Source organism: Aotus nancymaae, unplaced genomic scaffold (genome assembly GCF_030222135.1).
Source record: "Aotus nancymaae isolate 86718 unplaced genomic scaffold, 86718_ANA_hifiasm-v0.15.2.pri h1tg000076l, whole genome shotgun sequence".
NCBI lineage: Eukaryota > Metazoa > Chordata > Mammalia > Primates > Aotidae > Aotus > Aotus nancymaae.
Genome location: NW_026988491.1, coordinates 24671402 through 24689557, shown reverse-complemented (window position 1 = coordinate 24689557; position 18156 = coordinate 24671402). Strand labels below are relative to the sequence as shown.

Below are 18156 nucleotides of genomic sequence, written 5' to 3'. Positions count from 1 at the left end.
CAAGATTGCACCACTGCACTCTTACCTGGGCCACAGAGCAAGATTGTCTAAAAGAGAGAGAGAGAGAGATGCTTGGATAGCTTGAATAGGGACCAAGAGAGATGAAAGCAACTGAGGCAGAGAGCCACAGTGAGAGAGTGAGAGAGCGCAAACGCAGAGTGAGTGAGGGAGAGGATGAGAGCAGGTGAGGGCAGCATTTCACTTTGTGGAGACTGGAGGCTGAGCCACCCTGGATGGAAGCTGTTTGTCCCTGGGCAGTGGCTGTGTGTCAGAGGACTCCTGCCATCTCACAGGGAGGCAGCTCATGCTGCCGGAGGGGTTGGGATTCTCCTAATTAACCAAGGGCCAGCCGGCGCCTCATTAGCTGGGAAGAGCCTGGTGTGTCCTCACCTGCTTGGGGAAGCTCAGCCACTGACCAGTTCAGGTGGCCGCCCTGGCATGGGCAGGCACCAGGCTGTTGGCTCACGATTTTCTTCAAAGCCTGAGGCCCGCATCTGGGCAGGGCGGTGTCCTCACTGTATGAGGTGCCCTGGCAAGGCAGAAAAGACTCTTCCTGACAGAGTAGGAGCTTTGTTTGGGCTTTTCCCAGTGGGCTGACAGCAGGGTGAGTTTGGCACTGGTCCAGCCCTTGGTTGTGGACCAAGTAGGGAGGACAGGGCTGCCTCCTCTTTCCAGGCCTCATGACAAGGGCCAGGCAGCTGGACACACTGGACTCTGAGGCCCCCAGGTTTCCCTCTAATTCTCCGACATGTTTGCTTTCCACATTCTGGCCTTGCTTCACATTCCAGCTCATTAGCAGGACAGGGCCCCATTCCTCCAGGGCTCTGCCAACTTGGAAGCCCCAAGGGCCCCAGGACCAGGTTCCTTCTGCCCCAATATGACTTGTGCTTCCTGATAGGTAGGAACCCACCCACTATTGGGATTTAACTTCCTGGTTCCTGGCCAGCTGGAAACCCCTCACCAGCAACCAACATCCATAGCAGGAAAGAAAAAAAAGATACGGATGGAGGAGAGGGAGGGAGAGACCCAGAGAGACACACAGAGGCTTAGACAGAGGGAAGCTGAGAAAGAGACAAAGGTTAGAGAGACAGAGACATAGACACAAGAAGGGAGAGAGGGAGAGAGAAAGAGAGACAGAGAACAGATGGAGACACTCAGAGTAGCGGGTATCTGACTTAACCTCAATTAATGGAAGTGATTCCCTTCTCTATTCTCACAATTCTAAACACTCCAAGGCAAAAGTTTCAGCTGGTGCATATGTGTCTGTAACACCAACTGATCTCTCTTTTCTCAGCCAACAAGGAAACAGAAAAAAGTCCAGGCTTAGAACCTTCTGGAGGAAACATATTCTAGCTAGGATTTAGTGGGTGCCCACTTAGTATTAATATTTAGGTCTGAAGTGATCTTCTATTAATGGAAAGGGTGATGGGTTTTTCTTTAAAGACAGGAATATAAATTTTCCTTTTAACATACATTTATATATAAATATATATTTTTTCTTTTTTCTTTTTTTTCTTTTTCTTTTACTATATAGATATATTTTTTGTCTTTTTTTTTCTTTTTCTTTTTTTACTTTTAAATAACTCAGTCTCCGTAGAGACTGTCAGAAATTGCCAGTGCCAACTATATTTCAAGTCATCATGGCGGGGTATTGGGAAAAGTTTTCAATTAGCAATAATCGTGCCTTGGATAAACCTCATTGGCTACGATACTGCCACTGCGCAAAGCTTCATTTATTTATATTTTAAAAGTGATTTTAGGCAGGGTGCGGTGGCTCATGCCTATAATTCCAGAACTTTGGGAGGCTAAGGTGGGCGGATCACCTGAGGTCAGGAGTTCAAGACCCGCCTGGCCAACATGGTGAAACCCCATTTCTACTAAAAAAATACAAAAATTAGACCAGGCGCGGTGGCTCATGCCTTTAATCCCAGCACTTTGGGAGGCCGAAGCTGAGGGAGGATTGCCTGAGCTCCAGAGTTCGCGACCAGCCTCGGCAACACGGTGAAACCTGTCTCTACTAAAATGCGAAACATTAGGTGTGTGAGGCAGTGTGTGCCTGTAATCCCAGCTACTCAGGAGGCTGAGGCAGGAGAATTGCTTGAACCCGGGAGGTGGAGGTTGCAGTGAGCTGAGATCTTGCCACTGCACTCCAGCCTGGGCAACAAGAGGAAAAATCCATCCCCCCAAAATTAATTAATTAATTAATTTTAAAAAAGTGATTTTTGAAAAGAAAAATAAGTAAATAGTAGAGTTTGGTATTTGGAGAGAATAACGGAAGTGGTCCTCAAACGTCTGGAATTTGGCAGTCACCTTTAAATCTAAGCTTCTTAGTCGAGATACCAACCAGGCCTCGGGGCTTAAGCCTTGGCTCTGGTCCCTCGTCCTCTCTTTACCTCCGCCCAGTCTCTGACACCGCCTAGCGCCAACCCTAACCAATCCCTGTCTTCATCTAGTCCCTGACCCTACCCAATCCCTGTCCTCACCTAGCCCCTGTCCCCGCCCAGTCCTTGACCCCACCCAATCCCTGTCTTCACATAGCCCCTGACACCGCCCAGTCCCTGACGCCACCCAATCCCTAGCCTCATCTAGCCCCTGATTCCACCCGTTCCTGATCTCGAGGTCCCTACACGTCTGGCGTTTCTAGCTTCTCTGTGTTGGTGAGTGTGATGTTCTTGGCTTGGAATTCTCATTTCACCAGCAGCAATTACCCCATAATGTCTACTCCTATTTATTGTGAAAACTCAGCTCCGATACCTCCTTGGGAAGCCTTCCCTGACCGCCCTCTCACCCTCAGTTAGTGGTTTCCTCCTCTGTGTTATTTCGTATTTGCAAACCTGCAGGATGCCCTTACCATTCTGTTCTGGATTTATTTTTTGTATTTGTTCACACAAGTTGGTGAGCAACCTGAAGGCAGTGACTGGGTCGTCTTATTCGTGTCTTATCCCTCAGTGCCCAGCATAGGGTCAGACATAATGATTGATTTAAGAAGTGATTTGACTTTAATCAGGCTTTCTCCAAAGTGTGGATTGATAGCTTCTAAATTAGGCCAACAAGCTACAGCTGGAGGGACAAATCTGGCCCACCATCTGTTCTTGTGAATAAACTTTTATTGAGATGAAGCCACATTGATTTTTACATATCTGTGACTGCTTTCATGCATAGTTGAGTAGTTACAACAGACACCATATGACCCACAAAGCCTAAAATATTTACCATGCAACCCTTTACAGTAAATGCTTACCTATCCCTATTCTGAAGGACAACAGGGGCCAGGTGTGGTGGCTCACACCTGTAATCCCAACACTTTGGGAAATTGATGCAGGTAGGATCACAACACAGCAAGACGATCTCTACAAAATATTTAAAAAGTTAGTCAGGCTTGGTGGCACATGCCTTTAGTCCCAGCTACTCAGGAGGCTGAGGTGGGAGGAGTGCTTGAGCCTGAGAGGTCAAGACTGCTGTGAGCCATGACTGCCCACTGCACTCCAACCTGGGCAAAAGATTGAGACTCTGAAAAAAAAAAAAAAAAGAATAAAGGACAAATCTGTTTGGAGTGGGTGGAGGTGGGAGAGTGGGGGGCCTCTGGGTGTGTGGTGGGGCATCGAGGTGGGAAGAGGACTGAAAAGCTACTGGGTGGCTTCCTGGGGGTCTAGGCTTACAACACACACCTGCTGTGTGGCCCAGGCTGGGAACTCTGGGCAGGTGCACAGTACACAGATGACTCCTTCCTCCCTGCAGGGATAACCGAGATGCTCAGCACGCCCTGGAGAGGGACCTCGAGGACAAAAGCTCGGCCCAGTTCATAGATGAGAAGTGCTTTAACCTGAGAAATACGTCAGACTGCATCAGCTTCTTCCACGGCATGGAGAAAATTGATGGCACGTAAGTATCGGACTCCCCCCTCTCCATCCCGGGCATGTCCAACTGGAGTGAGGGCTTCTGCTCCTGCCAACGAATGGCGAAGGGGCATCGTATACCAGTTAAGTGGGAAGTGGTGTGGTTGAACAGGGTCCTCTAGTGCAAGCGGCAGAATCCAAGTCGGGTTAACTAAAGACAAAATGGAATTTACCGGAGGGCTCTGGGGGAGCCACCATCTCAAGGGGAAGGCTGGAGGGAAAGGTTCTGGCAGTGGGAGCTGTGTGGTCCCGACGCCTTCATCTTTCCATCCTTGCCCCACTGTTCAAGATCCAAATTTCAGGAAGAAGGAGCATGCCATTGGCTTAGTGAGGGTCGCACAGCTGCTGCTGCTCAGCAGTTTCAGAAAAAAATTCCAAAACAAGCAATGAGCTCAGCAGGGAGGCCAGCTGAGGTTGGCTGGTGCTGGTGGTGGTTTGAGTGAATTCTTGCCTGGCCAGGCGTGGTGCCTTACTCCTGTAATCCCAGCCCTTTGGGAGGCCAAGGCAGGAGGATTGCTTGAGGCCAGGAGTTCCAGACCACCCAAAGAGAGACAGGGAGTGGAATCTTGAGCCAGGCTGCCTGACTTCTAATCCCAGCCTCTACACTAACACTGAGCAAGCGACTTCATTTCTTTGGACCATTTCTGAATCTATACCACTGGAAGAAAAATAGTACCCACTTCCCAGGGTTGCTGTGAGTATGACAATGTTGTGTGTGTGGAGTTTTAAGCACAGAGCCTACTATAGAATAGTAACAGCCAACATTTATTAAGCGCTTACTGTGTGCCCTCATTTTCTCGTCACAGCAGCTACGAGGTGGTGCCTTCTGTGAGCCTGTCAAGATCGTGGGCATGTCACAGCACTGTGGTATTTTATGCAGAATGCAAACATGCTTCCTAGTTGGTTGTCTGAGGTCTGAGAGATGCTGAGGATGAGGAAGAGGTTGAGGTCTATCTTGGTTTCTCTTTTCCATTTTAAAAAAAATCCCTAGCACATAGAATTGTGCTTTGGCACATGTTGGTATGCAATACATTTTTGTTGAAAGAAAGAATGAATGAAAAGAGAAAGTCAGGGAAAGCAGCAGCACAGGAAGGAAGGAAGGGGAGAGAGAAGGAGGGTGTTCCTCGCAGTCTCCTTGGCTCAAGCCTGGCCTCACTTTCTGGATCTTAACAAATGTCAAAGTGCGGAGGTGACCCTTTGGGACTTCTGGTAATGACAACTCCTGGGAACTTTCCTCCTCTTCCTGACAAGGTGCTCTTCCCCCATGGCACTGGCAAAGTGAGCAAGACTTAGGGGGCTTGGCCTCCCTCATCTGCACAGGGAGTCCAGAGGGTCTGTGTTCCAAAATAGATTCCTCTCCAGAGACCTGGCAGCCCTGGAGCCTCCAATTTCCATACCCAGGAGAGGCCTGCTATTTAAAGTCCCCTATCTAGAGACTCCATCTGGAAGGGAGAGCTGCTGTTTGTGATGACTAATTGCTGCCCAGATGTGCTAGCTTCAGGCTTTGTATTTGGGCTCCCCTCCCCTCCCCTCCCCTCCCCTCCCCTCCCCTCCCCTCCCCTCCCCTCCCCTCCCCTCTTCTCTTTCTTTTTTTGATAAAGAGTCTTGCTCAGTCACCAGGTTGGAGTGCGGTGACAAGATCTCGGCTCACTGCAACCTCCGACTCCCTTGTTCAAGCCATTCTTCTGCCTCAGCCTCCAAGTAGCTGGGATTACAGGCATGCGCCACCACACCCAGCTAATTTTTGTATTTTTAGTTGAGAAGGGGTTTCACCGTGTTTCCAGGATGGTCTTGATCTCTTAACCTTGTGATCCACCTGCCTTGGCCTCTCAAAGTGCTGGGATTACAGGCATGAGCCACCGTGCCCGGCCCATATCTGGGATTTTCTTAAAGCAAGGCTATATCTGGGTGGATTAAAGAGGACGTTTGGTGACTGTGAACTGCAGTATCTCTATTTACTGTATTTCTCGTTACCATGGATTAATGATGATGATGATGACAATGATGATGGCAGTAGACACCTTTTACCTGCTGTTTGCTATGTGCTAGACATCATGCTGACAGCTTCATATGCAATATCTCATGAATAATAAACATTTTTCGGGCGCTTACTCTGCCCAGTGCCATGATAAGGGCTTCACATTTAAACACCCAGCAACCCTGAGGGTTGGTATCGTTATCCCCATTTTACAATAAGGAAACTAAAGGTCAGAGAGGTGAATCGACAGGCTCAAGCTCACACAATAAATGGCAGAGCTGTGATTCTGAATCTACATTGAATACTGAACCTGTGTGTTTTACCAGTGGTGCCTTCCTGCCTCCCCAGCAAAGCCCGCTAACCTCTCCATGTTTAGAGGACACAGACTCCAGAAAGCATTTCCCCCTACTGAGGTGCACTGCCTGCTGAGGAGGCAGGCTGTCTTTGGCAAATTCCTCCCCAGGGAGAATGTGATTAAGTGGGTTATTTTCTCCTGGGAGCTCAGCTGTCTGTTGCAATGGAGGGCAAAGGCCTAGAGGTTGCTGTTCATGACATTGACAGTGTCCACCATTCAGAGGCAACGGAGACACTCAAAGTAAATCTGTGTGTTTCTGTCTGCTGTCCTTATCCTCTCCTCTTTCCTCAGTATCCTGGGATGGAGCGATGCTTCACTCTCTGAGCCTCAGGTCTTGGTTGGATGAAAGCTCTGAACCTGACATAGTGCCACTCCTGTCTCCAGAAGCCCATGATGCCTGTTTATTACTTGATTTTTAACTCCTGCAAAAAGCCAGGCAAAACAATCACACACACACTATATGATTTTTAAAAATTCTATTCACCATGCAACCTAAGTGGCTTTAAAATGTCTGAAAAGAGAGTTCTATTTCAGAAATTTGAGTTCAGTTTTTTCCCCTGCAGCCTGAGTATAAAAATCTGCTTTATTTAAGAACTGGAAACTTCCTGGACCAGAAAAGACCTTGAGAAGTTACCTAGTCTGGTTTACCCAGGACCTGAAGCCAGCTCAAAGAAATGCATGCCCTTCCTCAAAGCCTTCCCAGATGAGAAAACCCTACATGGTCCATGGATTGTTTGTAGCAGGGATTTACATGCTCTGCCAGGAAGAACTTTATGTTGTCTAAACTGAGGAGTTCCTCGTGTGTCACCACCTCTGAGAAGCCTTCCCTGTCTTTGCCTTTGCTAATGTAGCCTGTGTACCTGTCCATTGATCTCCCCAGATGCCCTCGCCAGCTGCCATGCCGTGTGTCCTGCAGAGCAGACAGTCCTCTGCAGATCTCCTCTCCTGGGCTCTCTGTCCTTTGGTTTCCAGATGGGTTCAGCCAGGAGGAGGGGCATCAGCAGAAGACAGGGTGTGGGAGGGGAGAGGCTGTGATTTCCTCTCCTGCTCCCTCCCTCCCAGACACTGTGGTCCACTGTGGTCCCTCCTCTTCTGGGGCTCTTGTAACAACTATTGCTTCCTTTCCTCTTGCCCTTTACAGCTGGGATGCTGAAAGCTTCATGCATTTTCTTTTCTTTTCCTTTTTTTTTCTTTGAGACAGAATCTTCCTCTGTTGCCCAGGCTGGAGTGCAGTGGCATGATCTCAGCTCACTGCAACCTCCGACCCCCCAGTTCAAGTGATTCTCCTGCTTCAGCCTTCCAAGTAGCTCAGATTACAGGCGCATGCCACCATGCCTGGCTAATTTTTGTATTTTTGGTAAAGACAGGATTTCACCATGTTGGCCAGGCTGGTCTTGAACTCCTGACCTCAAGTGATCTGCCCACCTTGGGCTCCCAAAGTGCTGGGATTATAGGCATGAACCATCACAGTTAGCACTTCATGAATTTTCTAATCCCTAACCATCTCATTACCCTTCTGAGTATTCCTCTATTCCCTTTTACAACCCTGACCAACACATAATGACACCACTCCATTCGTCTCCTTCATCCTCCTGCTGCTGCTTCCTACAAGACAGGGTCTTGTTAGGCTGGAGTGCAGTGACGTGACCATGGCTCACTGCAGCCCCGAACTCCTGGGCTGAAGCAATCCTCCTACCTCAGTCCCCCAAGTAGCTGGGGCCACAGGCATGCACCACCGCACCCAGTTAATTTTGGGGGGTATTTTTTATAGAGATGGGAGTTTCATCATGTTGCCCAGGCTGGTCTTGAACTTCTGGGCTCAACTGATCCGCCTGTGTCGGCTGGGATTAGAGGCATGGCTGGCTCAGCCCTCCAGTTTCTAAATCCCTTCCCGGCACATAACACAATGTGTAAATATCTCCTCGTTCACTGTCAGTCTCCCTCCTCTGGCAATTAATCGCCACGAGAACATGGATGCTGCCATTCGTATTCATGGCTGTCTCCTAAGTGCCTGGTTGGCGTGTGGTAGAAGTTGAAGGAATACTCCATGAATGAATGGCAGTGAAAGTAGCATGGCCACATTCTCATCGCAGACTTGGAGGGACCCTCAACCACCTCTGTGCCCAGTGCCTGCTTCTTGGCTTGTCCGAGTTGCTTTTCTCGTGGTGGTGGTGGTGTGGGTCTGAAGGAGCCCCCCTCTCTGACCCACTTGCTGGATGCCCTTCTGCCAACCAGCTGTTCTCTTTAGGGTTCCCTTGCCTCCTCTGTAAAATGAGGGTATTGGATCAGGATAGTGGTTCTCAATGGGGTGACTGTCCCCTCCCCTAAGGGACATTTGGCAATGTCTGAAGCCATGTTTTGGTTGTCACACGGGACGGTGAGGGAGCTACTGCCATCTAGTGGGTAGAGGCCAGGGATGCTGCTGAACATCCCAACATCCCACACTGCACAGGACGGAAAATAATCCTGACCCAAAGGCCGAGACTGCCAAGGCAGAGAAACGCCAGATTCCGAGGTCTCCTAGGCCTGCTGCAACTCGCCCCTGTGCCTTCGCAGGATCTCCGTGCCCGAGACCTGGGCCAAGTTCAGTAACGACAACATCAAGCACTCTCAGAACATGCGGGCCAACTCCACCCGGCTGCGGGAGGAGGCAGAGCACCTCTTTGAGACCCTGTCGGATCAGATGTGGAGGCAGTTCACCGACACCAACCTGGCCTTCAATGCCCGCATCTCCGAGGTGACGGACATGAAGAATAAGCTGCAGGTGCAGCTGGGGAAGGTGAGCAGATCCTCCCAGGACCCCTGTCTTCTCTGCCAAGCCCTTGCCCTCCTCCTGTGAGCCTGAGGGGTATCTGGGTCAAGCTGGCTCTGCCCCTGGTGCCAAACCAGTACTCTCTCTGCCACGGTCTGTGGTCTTGTTCATTCTAAAAGGGGCCAAGGCCTGAGCTTCCTGAGGGATTTAAGCATTTAAGCATCCAGGTTACATCCTCTGTTGCTCACTGGAGGATGGAGCCTGGAGCTTGGCCTGGCTGTCCCCAAGAGACTGTGATGCTGCCAGGACCCCTTATTCTCCATCTAAAACCCATATGACTGAGTGCAACGAGTGCAGAGAACAGAACCCTGCAGGCCCTTGTCTCTGCCGCTCCAGCACCTCTTGTCCGCCCACAACAGCATCTTTGGAAGTGTAACCTTTGACTTCCAGAGGCCTCAACAGCACTTTAAAAGTCTAAAGTTTCCCTGCTGAGGGGTGAGGTGCTCTTTGGATCTGAGGAGTCTGCAGCACTGTCCGATTCTGTCGTCTGTCCGCTATGCCCACACCAGCGTGCCCTTTAGGCATTCTGCATCATGCTGTTTCACAGCTCTGGGTTGGCTCTTGGAGTCCTCTTTGCGTGGAATTTATACTCCCTGCTCAACGTAAATTTAGATTCCCACGTGGTGCCAGATGCTGTGCTAGGCACTAGGAGTAAAATGAGGAGCTGTATAAACTTAGGCCCTGGCCTCTGGGGACTTGACGTTCTCCTTGAAGAACAGTGGTGGCTGTGAAATTTAGACACAGAAAGATCTGGGTGATAGTCAGGTCAGAGGGAACTTGCCTTGAGTTTGTATTTGCAGAACAGTACCTCTTTTACCTGTTTTTAAGGCAGGCACAGTGGCTCATGCTTGTAGTTCCAGCACTGTGGGAGGCCGAGGGGGGCACATCACTTGAGGACAGGAGCTTGAGACCAGATGGCTAATATGACGAAACCCCGTCTCTACTAAAAATACAAAAAAATTAGCCAGGTATGGTAGTGTGGGCCTGTAGTCCCGGCTACTTGGGAGGCTGAGGTGGGAGAATTGCTTGAAGCTAGGAGGCAGAGGTTGCAGTGAACAAGATCACACCACTGCACTCCAGTCTGGGTGAAAGAGTGAGACCCTATCTCAAAAAAAAAAAAGAAGAAAAAGGAACTGTGCTCCTTTTTTATTGTGTCTACGTCTTGAGGGGCTTAGTGGGCTACAGGCAGGGTTTGATGGAAATTACAGCGGTAGATTCAGCCCACCTACAATTGCTACCCTTTGGTCTGGTCCTCCAAAAGAGACCAAAAAAAAAGTTTATTTTATTTTTATTTTCTTCTCTCTCTCTCTCTTTTTTTTGAGACAGGGTCTTGCTCTGTTGCCCAGCCTGGAGTGCAGTGGTGCAATCACAACTCACTGCAGCCTTCAACTCCTGGGTTCAAGCAATCCTCCCACCTCAGCCTCCCAAGTAGCTGAGACTACATGTGTGTGCCACCACACCTGGCTAATCTTTTTAGTTTTTTGTAGAGACAGGGTTTCGCTATGTTGCTTAGGCTGGTCTCAAACCCCTGAGCTCCGGCAATCCTCCTACTTTGACCTCCTAAAGTGCCAGGATTATTGGCATGAGCCACCCCGCCCAGCCTCAAAACAGGAGTTTCCATGAAATCATTGCAGCATTTTTATATGGAGGAAACAAGGGTGGGTGAGCCAGAGACTCTCATGGGACCCATACTGGGTGGAACAGAGAAGCAGGGGACGTTGACACCAAGAAGAGATCAACAGGGAGATGAGCAGCCAAAAGGTGGTGGGAAGAGGATTCCCGAGAGAGCAGCAAGGGCAGAGGACGCGTCGGGACGAAGCTGGAAGAAGAGGCAGGCTAGGCTTAGATCATTCTGGTCTGAGTGAAGGGTTTGGAGTCCCACCTAGGAACAATGGGGAGACTTTGAAGGTGTTAAGCAGGATGGTGTTTGGATCCAAACTCATCCTTTTGTTGATTTCTTTTCTGCCTGGATGGCAGAAGGGATACAGAGGTTAAGAGCGGATGTAGGGAGTGGACACGGTGCCTCATGAATGTAATCCCAGCAATTTGGAAGGCAGAGGTGGGAGGATCACTTGAGGTCAGGAGTTTGAGAAGAGTGAAATCCTATCTTTATTAAAAATTAAACCCCATCCCCAGAAACCCCATATCTATTAAAAATTTAAAAATTTAGCTGCACGTGGTTGTGGGCGCCTGTAATCCCAGCATTTTGGAAGGCAGAGGTGGAAGGGTGACTTGAGGTCAGGAGTTCAAAACCAACCTGGCCAACATAGTGAAACCCCTGTGTCTACTAACAATACAGAAAATTAGCTGGGAGCAATAGCATGCACCTGTAATCCCAGCTACTCAGGAGGCTAAGGCAGGAGAATGGTTTGAACCTGGGAGGCGGAGGTTGCAGTGAGCCGAGATCTCACCACTGCACTCCAGCCTGGGCGACAGGGAGAGACTCTGTCTCAAAAAAAATAGAGTGGATGGAGTGGTTAGGAGGCTCTGGAAGAGGCCCAGGGAGGGCGAAGGCTGCCTGTGCTGTTGAGGTGACATCAAGTGGAAGAAGGAATGGAAAAGGGTGAGCTACCTGGAGAAGGCAAAGTCAGCATCGAGTTGGCCTGTGCACCTTCCCTTTATCTTTCATGAACTGTTTTCCTATTAATCCTCTAGGACAGGGTTGGCGAACTTTTTCTGTCAAGGGCTAGATGATAACTGTTTTCAGCTTTGCAGGCCATATGGTTTCTGCCCCTGTACCACAAAAACAACCATGTATACAAATGAGCGTGAGTGCGTTCCAATAAAACCTCACACTACTAAGTAGTGGCCGGATTTGGTCCACAGGTTGTAGTTTTGACAACCCCTGCCCTGGAACTTAGCTCAAAAGTTCCTTCGCTTCCTCCAGGAATCCTTCCTAAACGCCATGGCTTGTTTGCACTCACCATCTCTGGGTGGCCGCTGCCTTCTGAGACTGTGGTTTTCATTGCTTCTTCCATCTCATACCTCTTGGCTAGAAGCACTGACCCTGAGCCAGACTGCATGGGTGTGATGCATCCTCCATAACCTCGGACGAGTTTCTTCACTTCTCTGAGCCTCAGTCTTCTTGTTTGTAGAATGAGGATAAGAATGACTGTCACAGGAGGCTGAGGCAAGGAGGATCGCTCGAGCCTGGGAGGTGGAGGCTGCAGTGAGTTATGGCTGCACCACTGCACTCCATCCAGCCTGGATGACAGAGCAAGACCCTGTCTTAAAAAAACCAAAAACCAAAAATGACTGCCATGAGGATTATTTGAGTTAATGCAGGTACAACACCTGAGCAAGTGCGGACACGTAGTAGCCACCATGTCTGTGCTAGTGGCTGTGATTTTACTGTAATAGTTGGTTTACTTGCCTGCACATCTTCAGAGCACTGCTCCTGATTTAACCTTGCCCCTCTGCTGCTCAGTAATTGCCTGGCACTCCTTACCACTTTGTGCAATGAATGGAAGGAATCTACAGTGTTGAGGTGGTTTTTTTGAGATGGTCTTGCTCTGTAGCCCAGGCTGGAGTGCAGTGGCACCATCTCGGCTCACTGCAACTTCTGCTTCTCTGGTTCAAGCGATTCTCTTGCCTCCGCCTCCTGAGTAGTTGGAATTATAGGTGCCCCCTCACCACTCCCTGGCTAATTTTTGTATTTTTTTGTAGAGATGGGGTTTTTCTGCATTGCCCAGGCTGGTCTTGAACTTCTGGGCTTAAGCCCCCTGGGCTCAAGTGATCCACCTGCCTCTGCCTCTGAAAGTGCTGGAATTACAGGTGTGATCCACCATGCCCGGCCTACCATGTTGAGCTTTGTACTGATGCTTTTTTAAGAATGATGCATGCACAAATGAATGCTTTTCATGTCTCTTTTTCTTTTTTTTTTAATTTTTAATTTTTTTTTTAAAGATGGGGTTTCACCATGATGGCCAGGCTGGTCTTGAACTCCTGACCTCAGGTGATCCGCCCACGTCAGCCTCCCAAAGTGCTAGGATTACAGGCGTGAGCCACCACGCCCGGCTTTTTCTTTTTTCATGTAAAAATACATTTTTATTATGGTAAAATACACATCACATAAAAGTAAGCATTTTAACTGCTCTGAAGTGTACAGTTCTGTGGCATTAAGCACATTCACACATTCTGCATCCGTCACCACCGTCGGTCTCCAGAACTTTCCCGTCTTCCCAAACTAAAACTCTGCACCCATTCAACACTTGCCTTTTCCATTTCCCCCTACATTTATAGGTGATACGGTTTGGCTGTGTCTCCACGGAACTCTCACCTTGAATTGTAGCTCTCATAATTCCCATGTGTTGTGGGAGGGACTCGGTAGGCAGGTTTTTCCCAAGCTGCTCCGGTGATAGTAAATAAGTCTGACGAGACCTGACGGTTCTATAAACGGGAGTTCCCCTGCGCATGCTCTTTCGCCTGCTGCCATTTAGACCTGCCTTTGCTCCTCCTCCACCTTCCACCATGATTGTGAGGCCCTCCCTAGCCATGTGGAACTGTGAGTCCTTTGAATTTCTTTTTCTTTATAAATTTCCCAGTCCTGGGTATTTGCTTATTAGCAGTGTGAGCACAGACAAATACAGGTAACCTCCATTCTACTTTCTGTCTCTGAGAATTTGACCACTCTATGGACCTCCTATAAGCGGAATCATACAGTAGTTGTCCTTCTGTGACTGGTTAATTTCACTTGATATCATGTCTTTGAGATTCACCCATGTTGTAGCATGAGTCAGAATTTTCTTCCTTTTTGAGGCAGAATAATATTCCATTGTCTGTCTATACCACATTTTCTTTATTCATTCATCAATTTATGGACACTTGGTGGCTTCCGTCTTTCGGTTCTTATGCATTTTCTTTTAATGAGGTATCTCATATGGTGGATCAAATGTAGTTCGTTGTCATGTTTCATTGCCTGAAGTTTGTGGTCTGGGGATGACTTGGGAAGGTTACTTTAGTTGGCTGTTAGTACCTAGTTTTCCATCTGTGAAACAGGGATAAGAATTTCTACATGGTAACATTACTGTGTTAATGAATTAATCTCTGGAGTTCTTAAAACAGTGCTTGGCGGATGATAAACACTCAGTAAAAGGTAACTGTGAGTATTAATATTATTACTGATGGAGAAAGAAAGGATCTTTTGAGTGGAGGTGGGGAGAGCAAAACCTTTTCTCTTTCAAAATTCCTCTAGTGAGGATCTCTTGAGCCCAGGAGTTCAATGCTGCAGTGAGCTATGATCACGGCACTGCACTCCAGCCTGGGTGACAGAGCAAGACCTTGTCTCTAAAAAATTAAAATTAAAATAAGTTGAAATAAATAAAAATAAAAATTCCTCCAGGGAAGTTTTGAATTATTAGAACAACTTCATCACTGCCGACCAGAGGGTTTTTGCAACCTCCTGGATTTTTATTAATAGTCATAATTTAATCACCAGCTGTTCTGCAAATAGACTAGCTCCCATCTGAAATGCACCAAACTCCAACCCTGCACTACTGACATTTTCCTGAGCAAGGATTTGTTTTCTGATTGGTAAATTTCACATGGTGTTTTTCTAAAATAATAAAAGAAGTTGATGCAATGAAGATGTATATATAGTAATCATTTCACCTTTCAACAGTTTACTTTGGCTAGAAAATTTGAAATGCTCTCTTCTTTTTTTGAGACAGAGTCTCGCTGTCGCTCAGTCTGGAGTGCAGTGACAAGATCTTGGCTCACTGCAACCTCTGCCTTCCAGGTTCAAGTGATTCTCCTGCCTCAGCTTCCTGAGTAGCTGGGATTACAGGTGCCTGCCACCATGCCTGACTAATTTTTGTATTTTTAGTAGAGACCATATTGTCCAGGCTGGTCTTGAACTCCTGACCTCAGGTGACCCACCTGCCTTGGCCTCCCAAAGTGCTGGGATTACAGGTGTGAGCCACTGTGCCCAGCCTAAAATGCTGTCTTTAAAATGTAATTGTTATTAGTTGAGCTCAGCCTCAGTCTCCTTGGCAAAAGGCATTTCTGGAAACTTCCATGTACCTATCCTCACCTGTGCTGCAAGGCAGTTATTTCCTAAGTGGTCATAGGAATGCACATCGTAAGGCCAGGTCTACACAGCTCCTCATACAGACTGGTCTGGGGCTGTGCAGACCAGTCTCCTCTGTTCACTGAGATCCTAGAGTTCTGTCACCTTGGCCACACCCTAAGCCTTGTAATTTGCCCTGGGGCCTCGTCCTTGCATTTTGAGGCTCCGGGAATCACTGTTTCATACTGGCCACTGCTAGCAGAGGAGCTGGTGACTTCTCTGGAAGTTGGTGGCCATGGAGTGGGTTGCCGTCTTTGAGTGCTGATGCCTCTGAGACCCAAAGATCCTGGGAACTTCCAGAAAAACAACCCCTCACTAACATGCAATTACCTAAATGAATGTGCATTTGAGTGGGGGATCTCTTAATGGGTGGGGGAAAAGATGCACAAATATGGCTTTTGGAGGCAGGATGTGTGGGGACAGGGATTCTTCTGTGGAGAAAATGCTTATTCTGAAGTTGTGGGAAGCTGACTCTGGAAGGTGAAATATTAGATGTGTTACCTGGATGTAGTGTTAATATCATTGAAACATACAATGAGAAGGTTATTCCTTCTTCATTGCTTCTGATAATCTCAAGGGTGCTAAAATGCCTTCCTTACCTCTTTTAACACCTGCCGGTCTCCCTTTTATAAATTTTTTTTTTTTTTTTGGAGACAGGATCTCTCTTTGTTGCCGAGGTTGAAGTGCAGTGGTATAATCACGGCTCACTGCAGCCTCAGCTTCTCAGGCTCAGGCAGTCCTCCCATCTCCGCCTCCCGAGTAGAGGGGACCACAGGTGCTCACCACCAAGCCTGGCTAGTTTTTTTTTTTTAATTACTTGTAGAGATGGGGTCTCACTATGTTACCCAGGCTGGTCTTTGACTCCTGGACCAGTGAGTTCAAGAAATCAATGAATCAATCTCTATGAATCAATCTATGGAGCTCTTAAAACAGTGAGCTGTTTTAAGATCCTCCCACTTCAGCCTCCCAAAGTGTGGGAATTACAGAAGTGAGCCACTGTGCCTGGCCTGCCCTTTTAAGCAAGAAGGAGCCTGCCTCAGGCTAAGAACTTTGGGCGGCAACAGTATCCAGCCAGAGCTGTAAATAATGTGGTTTTACTGTTATCTTGTTTCCTGCATTTTTATTTTATTTTTTTCATTATGGCAAATAATGCTAATTATCCACTTGTAGTGATAAAGAGTTTTGTTTTAAACATGTCTGCATTAAAGTGTTTTGTTTTGTTTTGTTTTTGTTATTGTTGCTGTTTTTACATAAATTGATTTAAAGAAAAGCTTAAGCTAGTCGTGTTATGAGTGGTGTGAGGATGGTAAGGGAAAGTCAGGCTTGTGAAACGGCAGTGAAGACTCGTGTTTAAAATACTACTGTGTGTGTGGTCAAGCCGGAACTATCTGAATAGTTTGCATTTTAGCTCATGCTGATTGAGCAAGTCCGAGTGAGTCTGGGGATCTGCATTTTGTTTTTATGGGGTTTTGTTTTGTTTTGAGATGGAGTCTCTCTCTGTTGCCTAGGCTGTAGTGCAGAGGGGCAATTTTGGCTCACTGCAACCTCTGCTCCCAGGTTCAAGCGATTCTCCTGCCTCAGCCTCCCAGTAGCTGGGACTACAGGCACGTGCCACTATACCCAACTAATTTTTTATTTTTAGTAGAGATGGGTTTTCACCATGTTGGCCAGGCTAGTCTTGAACTCCTGGCCTCAAATAATTCACCTGCCTCATACTCCCAAAGTGCTGGGATTACGGTCATGAGCCATCATGCCTGGCCCCTTCTCAGATATTTTCCAATTTTAGGGTCAACTGGTAACTGGCAACTAGTACAGTGGGCATTCAATCCAACTAGATTTGCAGAGAGAAAAAGTTCAATTGCTTTAGATTTTTTTTTTTTTTTTTTTTGAGACATAGTCTCACTCTGTTGCCAGGCTGGAGTGCAATGGCACGATCTTGGCTCGCTGCAACCTCCGCCTCCCAGGTTCAAGTGATTCTTCCGCCTCAGCCTCCCAAGTAGCTGGGACTACAGGTGCACGCCACCACGCTCAGCCAATTTTTGTATTTTTAGTAGAGACGAGATGTCACCATGCTGAGCAGGTTGGTCTCGATCTCTCGACCTGGTGATCTACCCGCCTTGGCCTCCCAAAGTGCTGGGATTACAGGTGTGAGCCACCGCACCTAGCCACTTCAACTTCTTTAGAAAACTTTAAGAGGTTAGCCATGGAGAGCAGGTGACAGGCTCTGTTTGGGAAATGCCTGTCACTGTCTCACCTTGGCCAAGCTGGATGTGCCCTGCTGGTCTCATGAGAATTCCTCAGTACCCCTCCCTTCTGCAACCGCAGCCCCTCACATGATTCCTGGTGCACAGTGACTTCTGAGTAAATATAGATTGAGTGGTTTGAATCAGAGGATGTTGAACTTGGCCCACATGTTGTTTGGCCTTCACATTTTTCTTTTAACAGTTTTATTTATATTTGACGCATAAATAGTTGCACATAGTTTGAGTGTACAGTTTGAGAAGTTTTGACATCTGTAAGTCATAAAGCCATCATTTCTTTTTTTCCTTTTTATTTATTTATTTTTTTGACACGGAGTCTTGCTCTGTCACCCAGGCTGGAGTGCAGTGTTGCAGTCTTGGCTCACTGCAACCTTCACCTCCCAGGTTCAAGCGATTCTCCTGCCTCAGCCTCCCCAGTAGCTGGGACTACAGGCACACCCAGCTAAATTTTGTATTTTTAGTAGAGATGGGTTTTCACCATGTTGGCCAGTATGGTCTCCATGTCTTGACTTGTGATCCGCCCACCTCGGCCTCTCAAAGTTCTGGGATTATAGGCGTTAGCCACCATACCCAGCCAAAGCCATCATTTCAATCAAGGCAGTGACCGTAAGTATTGCCCCACGAGTTCCTGTGGCCCTGTGTCATCTCTGTCTCCTGCTCCTCCTCCCGATTCCCACGTAAGCCCTTATCTGTCTTTTGTCACCATAGATTGGTTTGCATTTTTCTGGAATTGTATATAAATGGAGACATACTTGCAGGTACTCTTTTTAAAACTTTGTCTTCTTCC

General features: G+C 47.8%; 1 protein-coding gene and 1 non-coding gene across 2 annotated transcripts in view; one reads left to right on the top strand and one right to left on the bottom strand.

Moving 5' to 3' along the window:
- Nucleotides 1-18156, top strand: part of LOC135271221 (tektin-5-like) — a 71313-nt gene that overhangs the window by 9788 nt on the left and 43369 nt on the right. Inside the window, exons 4-5 of the mRNA XM_064367851.1 lie at nt 3739-3882; nt 8786-9008. Coding sequence (XP_064223921.1) covers nt 3739-3882; nt 8786-9008 — 367 coding nt within the window. The remainder of the gene's footprint in view (nt 1-3738; nt 3883-8785; nt 9009-18156) is intronic.
- Nucleotides 1589-1729, bottom strand: LOC135271341 (U4 spliceosomal RNA). The gene has a single exon (XR_010339445.1). It is a non-coding gene; the product is annotated as a U4 spliceosomal RNA (small nuclear RNA).